Raw genomic sequence first — 15,810 nt, 5'->3', positions numbered from 1 at the left:
GCTTTAAGCGGTGGTAGCAGGCGCGTGCGCGCCTCCGCTGCATTGCAGGAGTGCACATGAGGCTCACACATGTCCTTGTTCTGTTCAGTGAGGAAATGCAGATCGTGAGTTCCTAATAGCTAGGAACTACCCCCCCCTTCCATTAGAAACACTCAATAGGTCACCCCCTAGGGTTAACCCCTTCCCTGCCAGTGTCATTTATACAGTAATCAGTGCATTTTTATAGCACTAATCTTAATATAAATCCCAAATGGTCCCAAAAATGTCAGATGTGTCCGCCATAATGTCGCAGTCCTGATTAAAAATCGCAGATCGCCGCCATTACTAGTAAAAAAAATAAAAATGCTATAAATCTATCCCCTATTTTGTAGAGGCTATAACTTTTGCGCAAACCAATCAATATACGCTTATTGCGATATTTGTTTTTTTTAACCAACATAATGTAGAAGAATACATATTGGCCTACATATTGGGATATTTATTATAGCAAAAAGTACACAATATTGTGTTTTTCAAAATTGGTGCTCTTATTCTTTTGTTTATAGCGCAAAAACAAAAAATCGCAGAGGTGATAAAATACCACCAAAAAAAAGCTCTATTTGTTTGGGTACAGCGTTGCATGACTGCGCAATTGTCAGTTAAAGCGGCGCAGTGCCGAATCGCAAAAAATGGCCTGGTCTTTGGGCGGCCGATTCTTCCGAGGCTGAAGTGGTTAACTGCATCTTTTTTATATTGTTGATACAAAATAAGATAAAGCCTTTTTTTTTCTTTTTTAACTGCCAGGCAGTTAATTTAGTACACAGTATGCAGAAATCTGTGAATGCACGTTTCATATCATTTTCTATGACCTCTTTGGTTTTCCTTTTAATTGCCAAACAATTCACAGGAAATGGGTAAAATAGAATTGCTATTCATGAGCCTCTCAATGTTTCCCATAATAGTCAGTATATTCTCTTATGTTGTGCTCCAGGCTATGAATTTTCAAGGACGTCTGAAGTATCTCCATGGACAAAACAAGAGAGGGAAAGATGGAGCGCAAGTACCCCCTCAGCTTGCACTCTTTACCCTGGCTACACCGCTGCAATCACCTTCCATATTGGAGATCCGAACCAAAAACTTTATCTTCAGAACAAAGCACAGACTAGACTTCACCCCAATAGGGTGTGATGCAAAGTAAGATATGAAGAGGAGTTTCTTTAAATCGCTACACTAATGTCCAGCAGCGAATGTGGCCCCTGTGGGGCATTGTTTTGTGTGTGGGAGGACCTTTAGAACCTTGTTCTTGGGTGACACTGACTGATGATATACTAAGTTGTATAGGAGTAGACCACAATGCACTAACATACCTCATCCATCCTGTTACTATTTCTTGGTGGGTCGCTGGGGGCAGATACACTCAGAAGTGTGCAGACCTCTAATTACATTTGAGAATATTACTAAATGAAACAGATAATTTGATGGATATGGGTACATGTTGACCACACTTTTATTGGTGGCTAGGTTTGTTTTATTTACACCACCTTTTACAGGATTTGTGTGTATGCATGTATATTTGTGTGTGTGTGTGTGTGTGTGTGTGTGTGTGTATGCATGTATATTTGTGTGTGTGTATATATTTATTGTGCTTGCATCCTGCAATCTCCTTTTTGCTTTTGTTTTGTTGTTGTCTTTCCTTTATGTATCAGATGGTATTAACCCTATTTTAATTTTCTCCACAGAGGAAGTGTGGTGCTGGGATACACAGAATCAGAGCTGTGTGTTAGAGGAACTGGATATCAGTTTATCCATGCTGCAGATATGCTGTATTGTGCAGAGAATCATGTCCGAAGTAAGACACAGAAAATAAACTGTAATTTTTGTCATGCCTGGATGAAATGGCTGCAACCATAGCGTTAAATGGGCTGTTTCTACTCGCATAAAGTGTCTGTTTTTGTGTTAAAGGGCAACCATCTTTTTGCCACGATTAGATGTTAGAACAAACCTTTTTGTTATATAGAGAAGTGCGTTTTTATTTTAATTTGACGTTGAAGATTCAGATCATTGTTTACTCATTATATTGACATTTGACGTTTTATTATCAATGGGTTTTTTACAAGGCCAAAACTTTGTTGCACTGTACTAAGGTCTATCAGCTTCAAGCCCATTAGTAACTTATCAATCTGCAAATACTGGTGGATGTAGGACATCTTTAATAAATAAAGGCTCCTTTAAGTGTTGTCACTGCAACTAAATAATGTTTCACTTTGGTCTTTTACGTGTATACCATAATTATTTTTTTTATTATTATTTATGAAATGGTTAATAGCCTATTTGTTGCCCAGCCCCTCTTATATTTACCTGAACCCGATCTTGATACAGCGATGAGCAGTTCTCTCTCATTAGCTCAGACACAGCAGTGGCAGTCACTGGCTTCCACTGCTGTTCATCACAGCCAACCAGTCAGGAAGGGGGCAGGTGGCGGGGCCAAGCCGCTCTGTGTATCTTATGGACACAATGCATTCACGACTGCCCAATAGTAAGTCGCTTGCTATGGAGGCACTCAGCAGAGGGGAGGGGCCAGGATCGCTGGCAGGGGGAGAGAAGGATAGGGGCTGCTCTGTGCAAAATAATTGCACAGAGCAGGTATGAGATTTTTGTTATTTAAAAAATAAATAAAAGATTTACGTTAGTATCATTATAATTGCCCACTTCACATTCCTCGAAGGACCTATCAAACTTTAAAAAATAAATCATATGCTTATAGCAGCCTTCTTGTCAGATCAATGTCTAGGGTGCTTTTTCTTTTTTGATGGCAGTGCAAAGCAGGTATTCCTCCTGGACAAGCAGAAATCGCGTAATGACATTTAGGTGAAGTATTGTAAGCCCAGCCTGCATAATGTTATGTAATGATGAACACCACCCCCCCCCCCCCCTCCATCCTGGGCTCACAGGAAAAGAGAAGAATTCCATGACTGTTCTTCTACATGAGAATTACTGGTGACACTTGACGAAGAAGGTAGCCAGAGACCTTGCTGGTTCTGCTTTAACATTTTAACTGCTTTTGCGATTTCTCCTTACCTCTGCCTAGCCCAGGCATGTCCAAAGTCCGGCCCGCGGGCCGAATGCGGCCCTTGTTCCGGTGTAATTTGGATATATATCTTTTGCGGCCCCATGGCTACTAAAGATATATTTATCAGCGCTACCTCAGAGGGGACAGGGAGGGGGCATAACAAGTGCTTACTCAGCGGCACTAGGAAGTTCTGTCTCCTGGGCTGCCATTGGACGACTGTTTTGTCTATCATGGAAGGCAGGACTTTGTATTAAAGAGGCCGCCGAGAAAACAGGATATTCTCCTGCATGTAATCTGTTAGCGCTCGTCCTGCCCCCTCCCTGTCCCCTCCGAGGCTGCAAATGGGCATGGGTCAGGCTGGATACATGGCAATGGGGAGGCTGCATTAATGGGCACTGACCCTTATTTTGCTTCACAGTTCTTTATTTAAAATGTTTTTGTTTTTTCCCCTGAAACTTCCCTCTTAAAGTGAAGGTGCGTGTTATACGTCGATAAATAAGGTATACATAAAATAAATAAGGTATACATAAAATAACACTCACTAGCTCATCCTTAGTCTTGAGCGGCTGCTCATGGATTCATTGGGGCCTCAAAAGATATATATCTATATATAGATAGATAGACACAAATAACACGCCCAAGCTCAACTCTTCACCACAAAGGCAGGAGAATTCTTGTTGGGCAGTGTATTAGTTGCTCGGACAAACACACTTAGACCGAATTTTAATGGTTCAAAGAATGTCAGGCAAAAATGGTCAGCCCTCACACATGTTCACTTCATCAAATCTGGCCCTCGTTGAAAAAAGTGCGGACACCCCTGGCCTAGCCTTTACTAGGATGCCTACCAGAAACCACATTTCTTTGTAAATCCTCTTGGATTTTTCAAGCATCACTAACCAGTGTTCACATAATGTGTACACGCTCCCTAAATTGCCCAGTAAGTATTTATTTTTATTAACTCCTCTCTCCAGGTGATCATAAAGTGTTCCAGCTTATAAAATATGAGTTTTGCCACCTACAGTGGTCGTTGGCACCACAAGCAATAAATACCCCCCCTTACTTCTCAGCATTGTTCATGGTTTGCACCAGGCGCTTTTTTGTGGATTTCTTTTTGGGCTTTTTAGTTTTCCCTCACTGTGTACCACAATTTGATGGAATCTTAGACTTGGAATTTCTGAAATGCTAACGTTCCTACATTTATGATTCAACAATCAGGCACGCACACACATTAAACACACGAGTGTTAGGGCTTTAAAACAAATGATAATTTATTGTTGTTGTGTACCATTCTAAAGATCTAGTAGAGGCTTTATTGCCTTATAGTATTAAAATTATACGATTTGCACGAATTGTATAATTTTGCTAGTTCGGCGAAAGACCAAACTGCAGTTTTAAGGTCGCATGTGAATGTGTCAACACAAGATAAATTTAATAATGGGTGTTGATATTATGACAGCTAAGAACTTTATCAGGGAGGAGATGTAGTGTGTGTTCCCAAAGATAATACATAAATAATATTTGGTGTTCTGAAAAAACAGACAAGATTAGTCAGTGGAAGGTGAATACGTTTCCCTGTTTTCCTGTTTTCATGAATGTGAATTGTATTGTTACTTTCACTGTAGCTGCTGGAAAGGTGTTTTTTTTTCTAATACAGACTTCTTTTTTTACCATGATTACCAATTCAACTCTCTTCCTTAATTGCAGTGATCAAGACTGGAGAAAGTGGTATGACTGTGTTCAGACTTCTCGGAAAAAATAACATATGGATCTGGGTACAAGCAAATGCACGTCTCGTTTATAAAAATGGGCGACCAGATTACATCATTGCAACACAAAGACCTCTTACGTGAGTTCTTGTTTTTGAGATATTGGCTAGAGTTGTCACCAGCATTTCATGTCATGTGGGATTTCTTTAGCTCTGCAGGCTAATAATAGAATGTTCTTGTTAGATGTTATTCCCAGACTAATAAGTCGTGCCCAGCTCATGTCTATGGTCATATCATTCAGCAAACACCAACCAGAAAAGTGTGCTGCAGCAAACTTTGTGTGCAGCAAACAACTGGTCAGAAGGCACCCTTTATACAGCTGACTCTCTCTTTTTTTTTTTTTTATGCATTAAAAACGTTTGGAAAGTAGGTTATATATTGGGTTCCAATTATATAGTTTACACCAGGGCAGTGTGTTTCAGTGCTTTTCAGTTCCAGAAAAGAAGTACAACATGCCTTTTTCCCTGCACAGAACTGTAATGGAATGTGGTAAAAAGCATAAAAAATGCATCAAAAACGCACCAAACTCCAGTACAGGGGGGGGGGGGGGGACAGGAAAAAAAAGCACCTGGAATGCATTCGAAAATGCTTTAAAAACATACATGCAGAAACTAATTGAATGGATCTGGAGGACGTTTTAATGGTGTGAACAAGCACTTAAGGTTTTGCACTTTATTATTGCTGTTTGTACTTACTGAATTAGTTTGACCACATATATGGGGCATATGTCTCATTCAGAATAAGATGTAGTGCCAGAGCTACCAGTGTTTCTTCATATCATCATGACATTACATTGCCATTGCTTTTATCTAAAGTGTAGCCAAAGTTTATAAGCTACAATCATACCAAGACTATTCTCTATTCAGTGAAGAAAAGGACACAGTTGCTAAACAATAACATTTTGCAACTTGATGCAAAATCCTTGTACAGTAACTTCTTCTTCAGACTGTTATTATCCTCAAGCTATTTTTCAATTGGTAATATTTGTACAGTGAGTGTCATGTCGCGTACACACCATCACTTTATGTGATGAAAAAAAACAAAATTTTTAAAAACGTCAATTTAAATGACCGTGTGTGGAGGAAAACGTCATTTTATGTCTTGTGAAAAACGACAAAAAAAAATTGAAGCATGCTTCAATTTTATGTGTCGTTTTTTGTTTCACAAAAATTGACCGTGTGTAGCAAAAAAACACGTTTAAAACGAAGTTTTTAAACCCGCGCATGCCCAGAAGCAAGTTATGGAGCGAGCTTCAATGGAAAAAAGTGGTGAACGTAACCTCGCTTTGCTAGAGCATTGTGAAAAAACGATGGTGTGTAGGCAACGTCGTTTTTGAAAATTGAAGTTTCAAAAACGTTGTTTTTTACTTCACAGAAAATGTCGTTTTTTTTTATCACATAAAACGACCGTCTGTACGCGGCATCAGGTTGTGTGTGAAGTTAAAGTGTTACTGATGCAGGCTAAATATTTTCAGAAAGCTATACTGAATTCTTGGCAGTTGCTAGTTAAATATTGTGCGCCAGAGCACTCAATGATTTGGGGTTGATCTATGTAAGAGCCTAACCGTGGAGGTGCCTGCTACATTGTTAGAAGTAAGGACTTTACACCTCTGTTCCATATTTGGGTATAAAAATATTATCAAGAAAACAGAATGGGAGTTTGAAATTGATTTTACAAAGTTGAAAATTGTATTAAACATTGTTAAAAGGGAAAAATATATATATTTTTTAAATGCACAAGATCTAGAGCTTGAAAAGCCCTATGGTCCCAATACAAAAGAATAGTTGCCTCTACATGTTTCACCACAATCGTGGCTTCTTCTGGAGCTTTTGTAGGACCTTTATTATAGTATATGCCCTTTAAAGAGATCATGGTTCCAAAGAGTCCCCAGGGCCCACCAGGAGGTCCAATGAGGTGTCGGTGTGCCATAAATGAGGGAGGAACAATAACTCTGCAATCACACCTTATTATAAGTTGTACGAATTGTTAGGCTGATAATTAAATCACTCCCAAGGCGTGAACTTCATATGCTTGTGGTAAACTTCAAAAAGGTTTATACTATATTCTTTGAGAATACCAGTATTCCTTAGTTTAGTATCAGGATGATACCTCTTGGGATAGACAAATCATACTTGATCCTTCCCTGACTTAAAGGTATCATCTTAATGCTAAACAAAGGAATAGGGGTGAAGATTGACACAGCACAGGCTTTGTTTTCACTGTTGCATAATGGGCTAGTATGCAATGCGTACTAGCCAATTAAGCTTTTCATTTGCAGGGTTTGCACAGAGCAAAGGAGGAAGTAAAACCTGTCAGGGTTTACTGCCTCTTTAAGCACTACACTCCCCTCCCCAAATCTGTACATGTTGGGATTGGTTTTTACAGTGTAAGATTCCCATCAGCAGCCACAGCAGTAACGTTTGGCAAACTTCTGCATGTCCACATTACAGGAGGTTGGAAGCAGTGTAAACTATGGCAGCATTTTTAGAACTATGAATATTGTTTGCATTAAGAGCTACAAAGTATTGATACGTTTCTTTCACAACTTTTGCAGGAAGAAACCACTGTGGTAACCAAATTTTAATTTATATAAAACAAAGTTTGAATAGCTATCTTGTATTTTGCTCTTTCCAAGTCAGTCTGCATTTATAGAAGCACCTGAGATACATCATACACCATGCTGCAGCAGTAACTCATATTGAATGCGTTTTTATATATATATATATATATATATATATATATATATATATATATATATATATATATATATATATATATATATATATATATATATATATATACCACTTTTAAGTACACAATGGGGTTTATTTACTAAAGCTGGAAAGCACAAAATCAGGCTCACTTTTGCATAGAAACCAATGAGCTTCTAACCCCAGCTTGTTCAATTAAGCCTGGTAATAAAACCTGGAAGCTCATTGGTTTCTGTGCAGAAGTGAGCCTGATTTTGCGCTTTCCAGCTTTAGTAAATAAACCCCATTGTGTACTTAAGAGTGGGGTATGCCTGTGTGTATGTGTATATAATATATATATATATATATATATATATATATATATATATATATATATATATATATAATATATTGTCAACATTGAAAAGGAAAATACATCCAAGTCTGAGAGTATTCCATACACAACTTGTAACCAAAGATTTTCTAAAATAACTTTTTGTAAAAATGTATTTTTACATCCTCACTGTGCCTTTTTGTTTGTTTTTGTTTTCAGGGAGGAAGAAGGAGCAGAGCACTTAAGAAAGCGAAGCACACAGCTGCCTTTCATTTTTGCGACTGGTGAGGCAGTGTTATACGAGTCCTCATTTCCCTTTCCAGGCCTAATGGGCCCCTCACAAAATAAACCTAAAAGTTCTTCAAGTAAAGGCTCCTCTGCCAAAGCAACAGCAAATGAGGCACCTGTCAATCCTGCCTCCCTTCTGGGTGCCATGCTGAGACAACAGGATGAGCCTCTGTACATTTGTCCTCCAGCTCCAAACACCTTCTCTTTTGATAATGTTTTCAAAGATAGCAGAAATGAACTGAGCAACAGCTTTCCCAGTGCTTGTCAGGACTCTCGGATACCTGCTACAAACAACAATATAAAGCAAGGGGAAGCAGCCTTTTTCCAGGGAAAGGGTACAGTGTTGTTGTCAGACCGTGCAGAAGGCTTCTCTGAGGGCAAAAACGGTGAGCTTTACAACATTATGAGAAGCTTTGGGATTGATTTTGAGGACCTTGAGATGATACAGCAAGATGAAGAGTTTTTCAGAAATGAATTTGATTATCCAGATATTGGGGAAATCGATGTGGCGGATGAAATTTTAAATTATGTTCAGGATTCTCTAAACAGGAAATCGGATTGCATGTTTATGAACTCTGTTCAGCAAATACCTTGCATACAGGACCCCAGCAATGTAGTACAAAGCAGCTTAAACACAGCACAAATGCGTCCACAACAGCCCAACCATATGATCCCACAGCAGCTGTGTCAAAAAATGAAACACATGCAAGTCAATGGTGTTCTAACGAATTGGAATTCTGTAAGTGGTGTCCCTTTAACGTATCGGGGTCAACCAGCTGAGCAATATGTTCCTAGCCTCAACAGTGTAGCCCCAGACTATTATAAATCAGAACTCACAAGTACTCCATTTGCTTGCAAACAGGAATATATGCCTTATCAGGAGACAATACCCTCAGTGCCACTGCCATCGAGCATTACACAGATGGACTTTGATCTTGGAAATGTGGAACAGCCAGTGTATTCTGCGCCCACAAACTTGGATGGTCTTTTGGAATGTTTATCACAGGCTCCTGAAATGCAAGACTGTGGTGTAAATGCACGGACAGTAATAATGAATGCCCAGCCTTGTTACTCTGGTGCTGTATCCATGTATCAGTGCCTCCAGGAACCCCAGCCATCTTGTATGAATCAGATGCAATATAATGCCACCATGCCAGCACAGCAGCAGTTAATAAATAAAGTAAGCATGCATGTCTAGATATATAGAAATTTACTTATTTCTCACAGATTTATTGTATTTAATTGTGAAACAGCTATGCATAAACATAGACCAATATCTTAATTTAACATAATCATGTATTTGTTTCAATATGAGTGGGTTTTCTTTTGGATTTTAATGGACATCTCTGCACAAATTTATTAATGAGTGGAGTCATTGTAGTGTGTAAATTATACTATCCTTTGTGTCCTCAGCTGTTCAGTTTGAAAAACACCCTGTGAATCCTAATCGGGATCATGCAGTCTGCATTTCAATATCTTAATTGTACAGTTCAAGACACAGGATGAATACTCTTACATCTTAGTTAAAGGTGTGTACATTCAGGTGATTGGACACTAGCAAAGCTTTAGAGGACACACTCCCTGAATGCTTCTTCTATAACCCTACCCAACTCCATAAGTTTTGCACTAGTATCTGAAAGTGATAGATTTTTTTTTTATTCACAAAGAAGACCACCCTTGGCTTAACTAGTTTATTATTTTTTCTTCACTATTTTGTATTCTAAATCTTAATTCGAGCCGTTACTGTCTTCCATTGCCAGCAAAGAGGCAGTGGATTGGGGCAACGTTGGTAAAGCCTTGGGAGCAGTACCTGGGACTCCACACTGTGGGGCCGACTTGCAATGTTGCTTTAGGCACTGGGTCCTGCATAGGCACTCAACTTGGCCCTTTGTGCTATTCAATGAGACCCAGTCCCTGAAAAGCCTTTCAGGGGTATGCCTACAATGACAGGCGAAGCCTGGACTTTATTTACAGTCCAGTATCATGTACAAGTAAGACAGGGTCACCCTGTCTTAAACGGGGCTATGTTTTAGTTGTATTCACTTCACAGTGTAAACTCTTCAAGCTTGATGCTAAAATTCAGCCACTTGGAGCTTAGTCTAATAAGGATGACCAGGTGTTACATTACACTACTGGTCACATACTTTAATTCCACTTTCACCATGAGCCCTTGTTAGGGACTTAGGCGTTTCCTTCCACCCTCTCGCCACATGGATTTGTTACAGGATGGGCTACTCCTGGGTTATCTTGTATTTTCCTTGAATGCTCTACATGGGAGTGCCCTCACTTTTAGCTATGGTGGGCACCAGGTGAAAGAAAGCCAATACAAAATTACAACTGAACATTTACTTTGCCAAAGGTCCGCACAACATTCAGCCTCAGAGTGGACTTGCACTGGAACAAGAACTGGCTATAACACTGGTCTCGGCATCCGATTCTAGCTCTATTTCAGGCACGCAACCAGTGGCCTGTTTGACTAAAGCAGAATTCTTTGCACCTATATCACTTTTCCTCAGATCTCTACACCGATTAATTCTGCAAAATAAACAAAAGACTGTCCAAGGGCAGGGTACAAAATAGATTTTAAGAGGTGTTTCTGAGTGTGCCATTCATACCTTGCTAAAAGCAAGTAAAGCCCATTTGAGAAGGATAATTTTTGCACTTGGGAATCCTTTTTTGTCTGGTGTTGAAAACAAGCACCCCATTCCTAGAGATTACTCTGTACCTTGCATTCAGGTCTCTGTCTTCTCTATCCCTTTTCAAAGGCCTCTGGCTTCACTTTCCCTTGTAAGAACCTTTCTTTAAGGTGTGTCTCATATTGCGCCCCACTTTCAGCACCCTGTGCTTCCTTGGGCTCTCAGCTTTGGTCTCTCTGCCATGCAAAAAACAACCATTTAAGCCATCAGGGATCTTCCTTTAGAGGTTCTCTCTTGTAAATTAGTCTTTTTGGTCACTATCACATCTGCCAGATGTGTTTTCTGAACTGGCCATCCTTTCCTGTAAAAAGCCCATCTCTGCAGCTGAGCATCGGGACAATGGCTGTGATTAGCGCAGCGCCGTGCAGACTTCCTGGCGGGCTCTGCATGTGTGTACTATGCGAACACGCTGGAGCTCATCCTTACAAAGACCATCCATTCTCCTGAAGGTGGTCTCAGCATTCTACCTCAATGAGGACATTGTCCTCCCATCCTTGTGCCCTGCTCCTAGGCATGCAAAGGAAATCTCTCTACATTGCCTGGACATGGGATAATACCTCAAGGCTACTGCTCCATTCAGATTCTCTGGACCTTTAAGGCGACACACACTGCTTCAAAGTCCATCACTGCAAGATGGATAAGAAACCTAAATGAAAGAGCCTACATTCCCAAAGCAAAATCTCCCCATGCTCTTTTATCAGATCAGTGAGAGTGTCCTGGGCATTTAAGCACCAAGCTTTGTTGTGTAAGGCTGCCACCTGGTCTTCTCTTCACATTTTTTCAAAGTTTTACCAGTTAGACGTTCAATCTTCAGCTGATGCAGCTTTTGGCTGCTAAGTTCTTTCAGCGGCTCTGAGGTTGGGTCGTCTTACCCTTTATTGAGCCTGTTGGTACAGTTCTATTTGCCAACCATTCCTATTCATTGCTTGGGGACATCCTATGGAGTATGCACTTTCCGCTTGTGTCTTATAGTGTACAATTAGAGGAATTTTGACTTGCCTATAAATTCCATATCTTGTAGTACAGGATACAGGCCACCTCCCTTCCACTCCTTGTTTTACTCTTCCATGCTTGCTATAAATCTGAGGACTCTCAAACTAGGGTAGGGCTATAGGGATGGTGCCCAGGGGGCATGTCCTCAAAATGTTTGCCAGTAGTGTCCAATCGCCTGCAGGCACGCGCCTATAACCCATGGTGTATGCATATTCTGCCTGTGTCGTGTATGGTACCTACATCCTTCAAGTTGCTATGTAATGGGAAAAAAAAACATTGACATTGCAATTTAAAAACAATGTCTTTATTACAAAAGATATTTAAAAACATATACATATTCAATTATTATGCCTCAAAAAGGGACACACTGATGGCTATCTTAAAAAAATAATATCATTAAAGCAATGTTATCAAACACCACAATGCAAATGATCGAATGATCGAATTTTGACCATATCCAGTTTTTCTCGGCATGTTTTGTGGATCAATCGCTTCTTCAGGAGTATTTTAGAGAGTAGCTTATCTGTAAAAATAGAGGATTATAATGCGGCAAACATTGGATTAGAGTCAATGGAAAAAATTGTCTTACCCGATGAGTCTTATCTGACCGGCACACAAAAGGGCACCAAAGGTTCGACCCCCCCTGGCATGCAAAGGGAAAACTGTACCTCCCTGCATGATAACATGAATTCATATAGTTATTAACTGGTTGCCGATCAGCCGCCGTCATTTTACGACGGCAGGTCGGCTCCCCTGCCGTACATATGCAGTGGCCGGGAAGTGGTTAAAAACACTATTACCATAAATATAACAAACAGTAATTGAAGAAATTCTGTTCACCTGTTGTCCACTAAACAACCCCCCTCCCCCCCCCAACATTCACACTTACACACACCATACCATTATTATTATCCTCCTGGTCCTCCTGCTCTTTTAGGCCCCTATTTTTAGATTATACTGTAGGTTGGGTGTGTACAGAAGACATACAAGCTGGCAGTGGGTGGATGCACATTCAGATTGTAGAGATGAGGATAGGAAGAAGTGTTCTGTAGCCCCAACACACTTCCTGTCCTAGACACAACACTGCTCTTCGATCTTTACCAAATGAAAGATTGTGTTTTTTTTTTCATGCATTTTTCTTTTAAATGTTTGTTGTATATATGCATATTATATTCATGTTTTTTGTTTTCATTTTAGCAGTTCCAAAATGGTTTTGTCGGAGGTAACCTGAATGAAACCTATACAGCACCAATTGAAATGGTAAACAGCACCCAAACCGCGCCACATTTACCATCGCATCATCTTCCTGCAAGCTCCAAGCTTTTTCCAGACATGCCGTCAAGTGGATTAATGTGAGGAGAACCACCTTTGTGCGCACCATAAAACTTGCCACACTCACTGCAGTCTGATTATACAACTTCCTTTAGATCTACCAATAGCTATGTAGTTCATGGTTCTTCCTGATTGGATACATATTGTTTGGGTAGGTCCTCGTATTACATAGTTTTGGTATATCTAAAGTTGATTGTACAAAGTTTGTATGGTCAGATTGTAACGTGTATAGTAAACTTAAGGTGTGCTTCTGTTGGCCTCAATAAAAGAAGACTTAATGCTGAACATGCTTTAAAAGCCACATTACATCATAAAGCGTTTATTTGGGCTATTTGCACTTTGTAGGCCTCCAGTGGCTTACACATTGGACAGGGCTGGCCAGGCCATACATGGAAGTAGAAAGAGCATATTATGGAATTAAGCAGAATGGCTCTGCTTTTCCCATGATTTAAAAATCATATTATTTTTAGTGAAATTTTAAGTCATCTTATTTTTGCTATCCAGTTCTAGAATATATAACATCATAAGCAACAAGATAAGGCAAAATTGTATTTACCTCTCCACTGCTGTACAATCAAAATGTTTCTTAATAGAGCACTTAAACCCTTTGAGTACTATGGCATGATATATACCGGTAGTTTTATATACATTTTGCTTACCTTTATAATTTTATGACTTCTGCAAAGAAAACATGTGTAACAGAAGCACTTAAAATGGCAGTTCTATTCTCTATATAAGGTTTATTGATGAACCTTAGGTTCTAATTTTTTCATGTCTGTGTGCATATTTTTCCTCACACATGACCACGGATGTGGATTTAGAGCTTACGCTTATAAATGTGTACCTACATCTGAATGCCCATGGGCCACTGAAAATGTAAATGTAACCCATAAAAAACAGAACTGATTTTATAATCCCTTTAGGATATTCATTTACAAAATAATTCTGCAAAATTAAGATAATTCCATAATAGGATTTGGTTAGACAGAACACCAATTTCTTCATGAGAACTTGGCCAGCATTAAAACCGTACCATCATGCCTTATGCTGCTATTCAGTCAATGATCAAAGTCTACCAGAGCCTGAGTGAATTCATGGAGAAATCTGACGGTGCTCTTTTATCCTCACATAATGCTTAATTTAGATTTAAACTCTGACATTGGTCAAATATACAGAGGTGGCTCATTACTGTTCAGTATCGGCCAGGACAAGAACACTAAAATGGCTGCTTGACTTATCAAATCCCAGGTCATCCCTCCTTCGGGAAAAGGCAGAGCTTTGTATATGCTGCAAATTGAAGGGCCTGCACTTATTTCACTGATTTCTTATCTAGAAGCAGTCTTCGCTGTCTGAACACAAACATTGAGCATATGCAATGCCCTCTTTAAAGTTTAAAATCCTCTTTTAATTTATTAGTTCCTAGTTTTTAATGGTTTACTTTTTAGACCAAAGTAAATCAACAGTTTGGTTGCATATTTTTTGTTTTGGCCAAGGGACAGGTTCTACTACATGTGGTTGCTAGATAGATCCTGGCAATTCTCAGGCTGGATCACACTGTTGGTCTCACCGGTTTGTTTAGAACGATTGATTAGTGGCAGTAATATACAATTTATAATAATATTACCTTCCATTGTTCATGTTCACAAGCCTGTTTAATACCCATTGAAATATGTAAGAACAACCTTTACTGTTAAAGACTACATGCTTATTCGTATATAGTATTGCAGCACATGTGGTTTGTATTAGCTTGAGATTTACAGAATTTTTGATACATAGACATTAAAGAGGAAGTAAACCCTCTCAAATAAAAAAACCCTGCAAGAGAAAGGCATAATGAGCTAGTATGCACAGCATACTAGCTCATTTTGTGGCACTTACCTGAGATCGAAGCCCACGAAGTCCTCCACGGTCCAGTCCACAGCCATGTCCCCTCGTAGCTACTTCCTGTTATCACCTCTCCGGCACCGTGATTGGCCGGAGCGGCGATGACGTCACTCCCGCGCATGCGCCGCAGATCCCTGCGCATGTGCAAGAATACAGCATCAACACTGTAATGACATTCACAAAAAACTGCACGCTCAGTGCACCTGCACTGTTGTCTATGGCGCGCATGCGCCGTAGACATCGGTGCATTCCTTATTGCAAGTATCCCCCTAACCATGTAGGTTAAGGAGATATTTCTTGCACCTACAGGTCAGCCTTAATCTAGGCTGACCTGTATAGGTGCAAGGTGAAAGGGAGGGTTTACAACCACTTTTTTAACTGGACAGTTGGGTTCTATCAACCAGTGTGTAGTTTAAGGTTTGATCTTTTTTTCAAGTACCAGGTTACCCTTAAATTTGTTGGCTATATTCATCTGATTTCTTCTAAACCTATGACAATTACTAAAGCTGGCCACGTGCTATACAGTCCAAATTTTTGCCTAAAGTTGTTCTCTAAACTTTAGTTATAAGGCATTTTATCATTTTAAACTGTCGAGTGAAGACCAGTAGTTTTGCATTCTCCAGTTGATAATTTTTCTACTCTTTGCTCAGTTCATTGGCAACCTACTAAAGCTAGCTTACCACTGTTTTTCGTAGAACTGCTTAAAAATAATCTGGTTTAAACAGTGATTTTCTTTGCCAAGTACTGAACAAATCAGTTTATTGCTGAGCAGCAGATC

At 39.6% G+C, this 15,810-nt stretch overlaps 1 protein-coding gene across 2 annotated transcripts in view; it reads left to right on the top strand.

Moving 5' to 3' along the window:
* Positions 1 to 14,961, top strand: part of AHR (aryl hydrocarbon receptor) — a 171,663-nt gene extending 156,702 nt beyond the window's left edge. The window contains exons 7-11 of one of the 2 annotated variants that reach the window (XM_040352834.1): positions 971 to 1,173; positions 1,719 to 1,828; positions 4,754 to 4,895; positions 8,059 to 9,307; positions 13,017 to 14,961. In XM_040352834.1, the coding sequence (XP_040208768.1) occupies positions 971 to 1,173; positions 1,719 to 1,828; positions 4,754 to 4,895; positions 8,059 to 9,307; positions 13,017 to 13,172 (1,860 nt within the window). In that variant the 3' untranslated portion in view covers positions 13,173 to 14,961. Of the gene's footprint in view, positions 1 to 970; positions 1,174 to 1,718; positions 1,829 to 4,753; positions 4,896 to 8,058; positions 9,308 to 13,013 lie in introns of both variants that reach the window. The other variant, XM_040352833.1, reaches the window with a different exon arrangement.
* Positions 14,962 to 15,810: the final 849 nt, after the last annotated feature.

Source organism: Rana temporaria, chromosome 5 (assembly GCF_905171775.1).
Source record: "Rana temporaria chromosome 5, aRanTem1.1, whole genome shotgun sequence".
NCBI lineage: Eukaryota > Metazoa > Chordata > Amphibia > Anura > Ranidae > Rana > Rana temporaria.
This window is presented reverse-complemented; position numbering and strand designations above follow the sequence as displayed.